Source organism: Hyperolius riggenbachi, chromosome 2 (genome assembly GCF_040937935.1).
Source record: "Hyperolius riggenbachi isolate aHypRig1 chromosome 2, aHypRig1.pri, whole genome shotgun sequence".
Classification (NCBI taxonomy): Eukaryota; Metazoa; Chordata; class Amphibia; order Anura; family Hyperoliidae; genus Hyperolius; species Hyperolius riggenbachi.
In genome coordinates this window covers 80,535,236-80,547,735 of record NC_090647.1, presented here as the reverse complement: position 1 = coordinate 80,547,735, position 12,500 = coordinate 80,535,236, and the positions used below count along the sequence as shown (strand labels likewise).

The window sequence follows — 12,500 nt, the reverse complement described above, 5'->3', positions numbered from 1 at the left end:
CAAGCTCATGGTGAACCAGAACTCATTGGAGTGTGTAAGGGGCTACAATGGTCCTAAAAGCCCCCTTACTAAGATGTTAAGAAAAACAAAAGTTTGCTTTCTTAACCTCCTTGCCGGTTATCCCGAGCACAGCTCAGGGTAACCTGCGCAGGAGGATTTCTCAGGCCCCGCTGGGCCGATTTGCATAATGTTTTTTTTCCTACATGCAGCTAGCACTTTGCTAGCTGCGTGTAGTACGCGATCGCCGCCGCTACCCGCCGATTCGCCGCTACCCGCCGCGCCGCCTCCCCCCCCCGACCCCTGCGCAGCCTGGCCAATCAGGGCCAGGCAGCGCTGAGGGGTGGATCGGGATTCCCTATGACGTCCCGATGTCGATGACGTTGGTGACGTCATCCCGCCCCGTCGCCATGGCGACCAGGGAAGCCCAGCAGGAAATCCCGGTCTGAACGGGATTTCCTGCTTACTCCGATCGCCGGAAGCGATCGGAGTGGCTGCAGAGCTGCGGCTGCTCAGCGGCTATCATGTAGCGAGCCCTGGGCTCGCTACATGATTTAAAAAAACAGAAAGAATTTGCGATAATTCAGGTTGGATTGAGCTTGAGATGTCTCCCAGTGCATCACTGCTGAATATATGCAAATTAACCATTGTACCCTTAGAAGCTAAACACACCTCCAGAACCGCTGGAATGCAATGATGTGTCAGCTTTGTAAATACTACAGGCAACCCGTTCGCTGCAGTGATAATATGTGCACAAATTCTAACCTAATAGACTTCCCCACGGCGGTGACGTACTCCCTTGGGGAAGACCTACGCTAATCTAGCGATAAAAACACAATATTTCCAGTGCAGCTAGTCAAACAAATGGTATACACATGTCATAAAACAAACATACAGACTGGTGACAGCGCTCATGGATGCATCCGATTGCAAGCCTACAGAGGCAATGCACAGCCCCTCTGGAACTAAATACACGCCCTGAATGCAAAGCAGATGCAAATTGTGTACTAATTCTAATCTGAAGCTTTTTGAAGTGATTTTGAAGCAGTGCAGCTGGCCACTAGTATACTTACATTCAATTCATGCAGCAGGAGGAATGGCAGCGCTTTCAAAACTCATACCTGAATGATTTTTTTGCCATTCCTCCTGCTGTATGAATTGAATGTAAGTATACTAGTGGCCAGCTGCATTTACTGCTTTGCATTCAGGGCGTGTATTTAGTCCAGAGGGGCTCTGCATTGCCTCTGTAGGCTTGCAATCGGATGCATCTATGAGCGCTGTCACCAGTCTGTATGTCAGTATACATGCAGTTTACCTGTAGTAAGTTTGAAACCAACCGTTACCACTACTTGCATAAGCCAACAAATGGGTAAATAGTGCTGTGCCACAAAACAGTGACCAATCTTGATAGCAAATCGTCCAGTTGCTCAAACATCTCCAATGATTGTAGTACCAGGGAGTCAACCAGTCAGCACCCGGGCCCAGCAAGGATACATCTCAAATCAATGAAAAGCGACCAGGTCTCTACCTGAACTTAAAGCTTAACTTTATCGTAACACAGCACTAAATGCACACACAATGTTTTAGCATGCAGGCCTTTGTCAAGTAGAGCTTTTAAGCTTTGAACGACAACTGAAGTGAGAGTTATATAGAGGCTGCCATATTTAGTTCCTTATAAAGCAATACCAGTTGCCTGGCTGTCCTGCTGATCCTCTGCCTCTAATACTTTTAGTCATAGACCCAGAACAAGCATGCTGCAGCTCAGGCGTTTCTGACATTTATAGTCAGATCTGACAAGATTAGCTGCATGCTTGTTTCTGGTATAATTCAGATATTATTTATTATTGATTTATAAAGCGCCAACATATTCCGTGGCGCTGTACAAAGTAAGAAACAAACATGGGGTACATAATAATACAGACAATGGTGTACACCAATATACAAGATACATAATTAGTGACAAAATACAAAAGTGGTACAAAATACAGAATTGGTACGGACAGTGATAAAAGTAACAAAATAAATAAAATGTATAATGATTTCCAAGACACAAAAGGGTAGAAAGCCCTGCCCTTGCGAGCTTACAATCTAAAGGGAATGCGGTGGAAACGAGGAGGGGTAGTATACAACAAATATATAGAGGCAGTGTGTTTTAGGATACCTAGTAGGAGTGTAATTTAGACTTAGGACAAAGGAAAGTGGCCTAAGGTAGCGCATATGCTTGTCAGAACAAACGTTTTTAGAGCGCGTTTAAAGGTTGGCGAGTGACGGATGTGTTGTGGGAGGGCATTCTAGAGGAGTGGTGAAGCGCATGCAAAATCTTGTAACCTTGAATGTGAGGAGGTAGTTCTAGAGGAGGACAACAGAAGATCATGTGCAGATTTGAGATTGCGATTGGGTTTGTATCTGGAAATTAGTGAGGATATGTACCGGGGAGAGAGATTGTGGAGAGCTTTTTAGGTTAGGGTTAGGAGTTTGAACTGGATCCTTTGGTTAATTGGCAGCCAGTGAAGAGCTTGACAGAGAGGGTCAACAGAGGAAGATCGAGAAGAAAGATGAATGAGACGATCAGCTGAGTTCAGTACCGACTAGAGCAGGGCCAGTCTGTTAGAAGGTAGTCCACAAAGTAGTATGTTGCAGTAGTCCAGACGAGATATTGTAAGAGCATGTATTAACATTTTAGTTGTGTCTTGAGTGAGAAAAGGTTGGATGCGAGATATGTTTTTAAGTTGGAAATGGCAGGAGCTGGTATGGAGTGAACATGATGAATACAAGTGAGAGATGAGTCGAATACTACCCCCAAGCACCGTGATTTGGGAACTGAAGTTACGGAAGGGTTATTAACATTTATTTGTAACTTCAGGCAGAGGTGTGGACAGAGACGGTGGAAAAAAGATTAGTTCTGTTTTACTCATATTAAGTTTTAAAAAGCGAGAGGACATGAAGGAGGATATAGCAGGCAAGCAGTCTGGAACACGTTTGAGGAGGGAGTTAAGTTCTGTGGCCGAGAGGTACATTTTGTGTATCATCTGCATACAGGTGGTATTGAAACCTGAATGAGTTGATTAGGTCACCAAAACTGTGCATGTAAATGGAAAAGAGGAGGGGACCAAGGACAGAGCCTTGAGGAACCCCGACAGAAAACATGAGCAGACGAGATCTGATCTGATAAAAACAAGGAACACCAAGAGCCCCAATAGTGTAATATGTACTGGTAAATGGTTACTAGATAGAGTAAATATTAATACTCACAAACCAGGTTTATTAGGCAACCACTGTAAAAGCAGGTGGGGAGATTTTCCTGACCCCACTCAGAAATAAGAAGTCGTTCTCTATAGATGAGAAAAAGAGGGTTCAACCCTCCACCCAGGGTAGACTCAATATTATGCAGGAGAACAGATGCTCCAAAAGGATAAAAGGAAGCTAAATGAGCTTAAAAAAAACAAATTCTTGGTAAATAGAGGAGGTAGTGGTGGACTTACCTCCTCCAAGTAGACACACGACGACTGTAGTAAAGACAGTCAATATATTTTATTTATGAACTCCAAACATGCAATGCGTTTCACAGGTTTTATCCCGCTTCATCAGGCAATAACAACGGAGCAATAGCATATGTGGTCAGTAGAAGAGCCAGGCACCTCTGTCTGACATGAGATCTGATCTGAGTAGGAGACTGTAAAAGATCTTCGAGAGAGGTAGGAAGATAACCATGTGAGAGCGAGGCCCTTTATTCCTACCTTTGAAAGTATTTGTAAGAGTAAGGTGTGGTCGACAGTATCAAATGCTGATGACAAGGCAAGAAGGATGAGTATGGAAAATTGACCTTTGGATTTAGCTGTAAGATCATTGGCCACTTTAATAAGGGCAGTTGCTGTGGAGTGGTTAGAGCGAAAGCCAGATTGGAACTGATCAAGTAGGGAGTTAGCAGATAAATAATGGCTTAATTCTGCATGTATATGGCGTTCAAGTAATTTGGATGCAAATGGGAGAAGTGACACTGGGCGGTAGTTGGCGAGTGCAGTAGGATCTAGAGATGTTTTTTTAAGTAGTGGTGTCACAACAGCCTTTTTGAGTGGGGACATAAAGATGCCAGTGGAGAGGGACAGGTTAAATAGCGATGTTAGTGCAGGCATGAGAGAAGAGGATAGCTGCGGAATGAAATGTGAGGGAATAGGATCCAAAGAACAGGTGGTTAGATGAGCTTTGGTTATTATAGAGAGAGAATGTTCAGAGAGAGTGGTGAGAAGGCAGTTAGAGAGCAGTCAATGAGTCAGTCAGACATGGCTGCAGCCAAATAGATTAGCAGGGCTGCCAGGGAACTGACATTGTTTAAAAGGAAATAAATATGGTAACCTCCACATTCTCTCACTTCGGTTGTCCTTTAAATAAAGGTGGAGACTTAGGATGATCAAAAGAGATGCAAATACTAGTGAGTTTTTGTAAATTTTTATGTAAATATATTCAGTTTGAAAATGGACCATTCAATTTAAACCCAGGTTAAAATTGATTGGTCCATTTGGAAGCTGCATATATTTACACAAAAAAATTGCATAAATTTGCATCAACTCAGAAGTAGTTGCATATCATTGATCATTCCTAGTTTAGATCTGGCCGCCAAGCAGCGATCTCACCTGCTACCGCTGTGGGGATTTCCTACATTGGAAATCCTAGGATTAGATAAGTTTAATAAAAAAAAATATGGTTCAGATCTACAATAAAGTGCCAGCTCTCTTACTAAATCGTTTATTTCTTCTTTTGCCACCAGGTGAAACAGGAGAAAGAGGTCCTCATGGTCCTCCTGGGAAAGTGGGTCCTCCAGGGATAGCCGGTATGCCGGGACTTGCTGGTAGGCCAGGACCCAAAGGTGAACCGGGCTCATCTTCGTCAAGAACTTCCTATGCTTTCCATGTAGGACTGAAAACAGCCTCTCCTTCTACTATTGGACCTATTAAATTTGAAAAAATCTTTTATAATGATGATGAGCTGTACAATGTAGAAACTGGTATGATTACTTCACCAGTAGATGGCCTGTATTTCCTAACTTTCCACATCACAGTGTATAGTAAGAATGTGCATCTTGTACTGAAACACAATGGCCGGAGTGTACAGTACATGTATCATGTCTCTACCCCATCAGCCACAAGCCAAGCATCCGGTGCTTCTATCCTGAAGATGGCAAAAGGAGAGCAGGCTTGGCTGGAGGTTTATCAGGAGAAAAATGGACTTTATGCTGATAGTAATGATGACAGCACTTTCTCAGGCTTCCTGATTTCTTAATTCTTCATAATCAAGTTTTTTAGAAGCCATTAAAATATGTACAGACTTATTAAATATCAGCGCCGCGGAATATGCTGGCGCTTTACAAATCAATAATAATAATGAAAAATTCAAAAGATTCATAGCACCTGGCGTTTGACAAGCTTGACTTTAATAAACAGGACTGAACTTATTGACTTTGCAAATGTCACTATTTTGTGTGTAATTCCATTAACTACTTGCAGACCGCTATGTTCTGGTCCCTTAAAGGAGAACTGTAGTAAGAGGTATATGGAGGCTGCCATACGGATTTCCTTTTAAGCAATACCAGTTGCCTGGCAGCCCTGCTGATCTACAGTATTTGGCTGAAGAAGTGTCTGAATCACACCAGAATCAAGCATGCAGCTAATCTGATAATATCTGTCAAAATTGTCAGAAACACCTGATCTGCTGCATGCTTGTTTAGGGTCTACGTCTGAAAGTATTAGAGGCAGAGGATCAGCAGGATAGCCAGGTAACTGGTATATCTTTAATGGAAATAAATATGGCAGCCTCCATACACCTCTCTCTACACTTCTCTTTTTTTTTTAACTCATCCTGGTGGCTGTGATTGGCTCACAGTGATCAGGTGGTTCCTGACCGAGATACTGCCGGCTGCTTACCTGGTAGCAGTGTTCTGGCGAGTCCTCCAGGACGGCCCCTCCTGAGATTGTGTAAGTCCCCCCTCCCAAATCGGAAACACCTTAAGAGAATTAAAATAATTAATTGATGCAGTATAAATCCCACCTCCTCACAATCTCCCACAGTTTATGCAAAGAGAAGAATAACAAACCACACTCCCCTTATAAATAAAAGTTAAAAGTCAGGGTTGGGAACTAGGCGGCCGTCCTGGAGGACTCGCCGGAACACTGCTACCAGGTAAGCAGCCGGCACTTCCTCCCTTCGTCCTCCAGGACGGGCACTCCTGAGATTTAGCGAGAAATTTACCCTAGGGTGGGATGACTGCTTGCAGAACTTTACGACCAAAAGATTGGTCTTGAATGGAGAGGAGTTTAACTCCGTAATGCTTAACGAATGTCGAATGCCTGGACCATGTCGCAGCCCGACAATCTGTTCCAAAAAGACTCCCGACCTTTCTGCCCATGACGTCGATAAAGATCTGGTCGAGTGTGCTGTAATATGAGCAGGTGCTATTACCTGAGCTTCTGAGTAAGCAAGAGTAATAACCTCCTTAATCCATCTAGACACCGTAGCTCTAGAGACCTGAACTCCTGTTCTAGAACCTCCGAAAGCTATCAGAAGGTTAGCTGAATTTCTCCAGTCCTTGGTTCTTCCCAATGGGACATGAAGTCTAAGATGCAATATAATTACCACCTCATTCTACCTATCCTGAGTGCATTGAATATTACCTTGAATCAGTAGGAGATTTAGCAATGGATTTAGGTGGGTATATCCATTTGTTGTGGAGGCTACGTGGAAAACTAATTACCGGTAACCATACTTTTTGGCTTCTGCTTGCCTCCACCATAGGTGACCAATGAGAGTTAGAATATAACCTCTTCTCAGGATAGGACCACTCCAAGAATTGATTTCTTGGTAGATCCAAAACGATAGAGCTTTATGAATGTGACATAAGAGGCCCATGCGGTAGCTTCACCCTCATATCCAGTGAGCTTAATTTCCCTCTTTTTTAATTGAGAAATTAGCACATAAGGAAAAGATAAAGATTCCCTGATCCCTGTGGAAATCAGACCTAAGTTTCGTAGAAATAAGAGCGGTAACCTGAAATCAATTCTATTCTTCAGGACAGACATGGATGGTGGTTAAATGTATAGGGCCTGTATTTCTCCAATACACCTGGCCACCGCTGTCACCACCAACAAACATCTAAGGACTAAGTCTGTATAGTAATAGCCTTACTAATTCAGACGAATGGCAGCCTCACTTTAGGATGAGCAGACTGTTGGAATGTAAGTATACTTGAATTCTAGTCTCAGGTACTGAAGTCTAGTAAAAACTTGATACAGGGTCTCTTTAAGCAGAGTTTCTCGGAGAGAAATGATACAGTCATGTACCAGGAACATGTCCCTGTTGGAAGGCCACATAATGGGTTATCAGGTCTAACTGCCCCCGACAGTTAGACGACGGACACCGTAAACAAAGCCGATATTTACAAAACATTGCATTCTTTGTAACTAGGTTATAAAGCAATGGCTTATTAATTAATGAGGTGGGTCACATGCCCATGAATGCTTAATAAAGCCCTTTGAAAGGTGAAGAAGGCTGTCTCCGCTCTATCCCCTGTATGCTGATGAGTTCCTGATGCCGGAGCAAAAGGTGTGTGGTGCTGTTGCCAATGGCAACCAGCATATAAATTCTTACACAGACCATGCCTTCAGATATCGAGAGGCCACTATAAAAATGGCCTGACCCTGCTTCACAAAGATCATCCAAGATCTGCAAGAACAATGGCACCTTTACCAAAGGTAGGGCTACAGCAGATGCCAAACCTGTTTTGGTCAGTCTGACGCAAAAAGAATACCTGTGGTCTGATCCTACATCCCTTTTCGAAGTACCCTTCAAGGGGGAAAAAACAAAAAACGTATGCTCCCCCCTGTGCTGCAAAAAAAGTGTTCACACTCTCTGGAGAAAAAACGAACAACATTGTTCGAAGCAGAAACCAGGTAGCTGCAAATTGTCAAACATATTTGTTTGGACGCCAGTTCTGAGATGGTTGTTTGCAACTCAACCTACATGCTAGAATAATATCCCTTCCTTTGAGATAAGCTGATCTCAAGGAAGCACCTTGTTCACTGCCCAGCAGAATGTCTGAGCATAGGAAGTTTAAGATTATGGGTGGACTATAAGTCCCACTTGTTAGTTTAAATTGAGTCACAAGCAGGGCCGTATCTATTAAGAGGCACCCGTGGGCCGGTGCCATGGGCGGGTCCTCGGGGGGGGGGGGGCGGGTGGCCACTGGTTCAAATAATAATACTTTTTTTTATTTTTTTTTCCCCTTATGACATTTTTTTTCTATCATTTACATTTTTTTTTTGGGGGGGGGGGGGGGGGGGGGGGGGGGACCGCCGCTGCAGCAGCCAGCAGTTACAGTTCTTACTGTTTGCAAGCGCTCCCCCCCTGCCGCCACCATCCACAATGGTTTCCTCTGGTCACGTTCTCTGTGCGCTCTGACTGACTCTCATCGCACAGTGATGAGCCAGCCAGAGCAGGTGGAGCCACTTGCACGTACAGGGAGGGGGCGTGGCTTGACATTGAGTCTGAGACAGCAGGGCAAGCTATAAAATACATTGGCTTCCGATGCTCCGCCCCCCCCAGCCGACTAGCCGAGCCCGGGTAAAGTGACTCCTCCTCAGCTCCATTTTACATCACGCAGGAGGAGGACAGCAACACATGAGATGGTCGGGTCGGGAGTCACTCGATCGGGAGCCATGTGAAGCAGCTGCTGCAGCCCAGCCCCCAGCTACCCAGCCCAGCCAGCCAGCTAGGCAGACAGGTCACCCTCGCCCAGCCCAGGGTCACAGGCAGCAGGCCCCAGCCACCCAGGCAGCACAGCAGGCCACCACCAGCTACCCCAGCCCAGGGTCACTTGCAGGCCCCAGCTGCCCAGGCAGCACAGCAGGCCACCACCAGACCAGGCGGTGGCATGCAGAGTTTCCCTCGCGCACCGGACTAGGTAAGATATTTGTTGTAGTCAAGTTCCTGGACAAATCTGCTGACATTATTGCTCGTATTTCTCATCAAATCTGCTGACATTATTGCTCGTATTTCTCATCAAATCTGCTGACGTTATTGCACGTATTTCTGATCAAATCTGCTGTCGTTATTGCTCGTATTTCTGATCAAATCTGCTGTCGTTATTGCTCGTATTTCTGATCAAATCTGCTGTCGTTATTGCTCGTATTTCTGATCAAATCTGCTGTCGTTATTGCTCGTATTTCTGATCAAATCTGCTGTCGTTATTGCTCGTATTTCTCATCAAATCTGCTGTCGTTATTGCTCGTATTTCTGATCAAATCTGCTGTCGTTATTGCACGTATTTCTGATCAAATCTGCTGTCGTTATTGCACGTATTTCTGATCAAATCTGCTGTCGTTATTGCTCATATTTCTGATCAAATCTGCTGTCGTTATTGCTCGTATTTCTGATCAAATCTGCTGTCGTTATTGCTCGTATTTCTGATCAAATCTGCTGTCGTTATTGCACGTATTTCTGATCAAATCTGCTGTCGTTATTGCACGTATTTCTGATCAAATCTGCTGTCGTTATTGCTCGTATTTCTGATCAAATCTGCTGACATTATTGCTCGTATTTCTCATCAAATCTGCTGACATTATTGCTCGTATTTCTCATCAAATCTGCTGTCGTTATTGCACGTATTTCTGATCAAATCTGCTGTCGTTATTGCTCGTATTTCTGATCAAATCTGCTGTCGTTATTGCACGTATTTCTGATCAAATCTGCTGTCGTTATTGCACGTATTTCTGATCAAATCTGCTGTCATTATTGCTCAAATCTGCTGACATTATTGCTCGTATTTCTGATCAAATCTGCTGTCGTTATTGCTCGTATTTCTGATCAACTCTGCTGACGTTATTGCACGTATTTCTGATCAAATCTGCTGTCGTTATTGCACGTATTTCTGATCAAATCTGCTGTCGTTATTGCTCGTATTTCTGATCAAATCTGCTGTCATTATTGCTCGTATTTCTCATCAAATCTGCTGTCGTTATTGCACGTATTTCTGATCAAATCTGCTGTCGTTATTGCACGTATTTCTGATCAAATCTGCTGTCGTTATTGCTCGTATTTCTGATCAAATCTGCTGTCGTTATTGCTCGTATTTCTGATCAAATCTGCTGTCATTATTGCTCGTATTTCTCATCAAATCTGCTGACGTTATTGCACGTATTTCTGATCAAATCTGCTGACGTTATTGCACGTATTTCTGATCAAATCTGCTGACGTTATTGCTCGTATTTCTGATCAAATCTGCTGACGTTATTGCACGTATTTCTCATCAAATCTGCTGTCGTTATTGCACGTATTTCTGATCAAATCTGCTGTCGTTATTGCACGTATTTCTGATCAAATCTGCTGACGTTATTGCACGTATTTCTCATCAAATCTGCTGTCGTTATTGCACGTATTTCTGATCAAATCTGCTGACGTTATTGCATGTATTTCTCATCAAATCTGCTGTCGTTATTGCACGTATTTCTGATCAAATCTGCTGACGTTATTGCACGTATTTCTGATCAAATCTGCTGACGTTATTGCTCGTATTTCTGATCAAATCTGCTGATGTTATTGCTCGTATTTCTGATCAAATCTGCTCACATTACGTGTATTTTCTTGAGAAAACCTGCACAATTATGTGAATTTTCTGGGGAAAGGGTCACCAACACTTGGGCCCACTGTCTTTGCGTTGCACTTTTAAAGGGAACCCAAGGTGAGAATAATATTTTAAGCAATACCAGTTGCCTGGCTGCCGTGCTGATCCTCTGCCTCTAATTCTTTCAACCACAGACCCTGAACAAGCATGCAGCAGGTCGGGGGTTTCTGACAATATTGTCCGAACTGACAAGATTAGCTCCATGCTTGTTTCTGGCGTAATTCAGTTCACTACTGCAGCCAAATAGATCAGCAGGGCCGACAGGCAACTAGTATTGTTTAAAGGGTCACTTAAGCCAAATAAAAAAAATGAGTTTTACTCACCTGGAGCTTCTACCAGCCCCCTGAAGCTGTCCAGTGCCCATGTAGACTCGCTCTGATGCTCCTGGCCCTGCCGGCAGCCACTTAAGGTTTCGGCGACAGGAGCAGACAGGCCGGGAACGCGAGTGATTCTTCGCATTCCTGGCCGTAATAGCGCCTTCTATGCTGTTATATGATATATGCTATATCAGCATAGAGGGCGCTATTACGGCCAGGAACGCGAAGAATCACTCGCGTTCCCGGCCTGTCGGCTCCTGTCGCCAGAACCGGAAGCAGGGCCAGGAGCATCAGAGCGAGTCTACGTGGGCACCGGACAGCTTCAGGGGGCTGGTAGAGGCCCCAGGTGAGTAAAACTATTTTTTATTTGGCTTAAGTGTCCCTTTAAAAGGAAATAAATATGGCAGCCTCCATATCACTCTCACCTCGGGTTCACTTTAAATTAGTTAGCTTTACCCTCATCCGGGCATGGCCACGCCCATTTTTGCAGCAGTGCGGTTATAGCCACAAAAATTGGTCCAGCACCTGCATAGCACCCCCCCCCCCCCCCCCAAAAAAAAAACCCTGGAGCCACCACTGACTGTACTTATACTAATTATTTATATAGCGCCAACATATTACGCAGTGCTGTACAGAGTATGTATTGTCTTGTCACTAACTGTCCCACAGAGGGGCTCACAATCTAATCCCTACCATAGTCATGTGCATGTAAGTATCGTAGTCTAGGGCCAATTTTTAGGGGAAGCCAATTAACTTATCTGTATTGTATGTTGTTGGGATGTGGGAGGAAACCGGAGTGTCTTAAGGAAACACACACAGACACAGGGAGAACATACAAACTCCTTGCAGATGTTGACCTGGATGGGATTTGAACCTGGAACCCAGCGCTGCAAGGCGAGAGCGCTAACCACTACGCCACCATGCTGCCATACTACTATACTGTATTGTACTGCCATCTTCAGCAGTACTTCACAGAGTATGTAGTCATGTCACTGACTATCCTCTGAGGAGCTTACAATCTAATTCTGCCATAGTCTAATGTCCTACCATATTATTTGTATTTGTATAGCACTGGCATCTTCTGCAGCACTTTGCAGAGAACAGCCATGTTCCTGACTTTTCTCAGGGGAGCTCACAATCTAATACCTACCACTATTTTGTGGGTGAGAACACTGGCTAATGTGTGGGGTTTTTTTTTGGGGGGGGGGGGGGGGGGGGACTTTTCCTACTTGCTTTTTTACGGTCACTTTACTCATACCCGGGGAGAAAACATGGCCCCACCGACTTTGGGCTGCACTCTTACTAGGAAATTTTAATTGACCACACCCACTGTGTTATGGACACGCCCACTGCATTCTGTGGCCACGCCCATTCTTCGCCGCGGCGCGCTTAGCGCGCCACCAACATCCTCCTCAGCGCGGGGGGGGGGGGGGGCGTCGTAGGTTTGGGGTGCCTAGGGGAGCCCAAACCCTAAATACAGCCCTGGTCACAAGTGTAATTCCCAGTGTGAAGATTCA

General features: G+C 44.5%; 1 protein-coding gene across 1 annotated transcript in view; it reads left to right on the top strand.

Moving 5' to 3' along the window:
* LOC137543943 (adiponectin-like) overlaps positions 1-5,446 on the top strand; it is a 29,723-nt gene extending 24,277 nt beyond the window's left edge. The window contains exon 3 of the mRNA XM_068265006.1: positions 4,763-5,446. Coding sequence (XP_068121107.1) covers positions 4,763-5,274 — 512 coding nt within the window. The 3' untranslated portion in view covers positions 5,275-5,446. The remainder of the gene's footprint in view (positions 1-4,762) is intronic.
* The last annotated feature ends 7,054 nt before the right edge of the window (positions 5,447-12,500 follow it).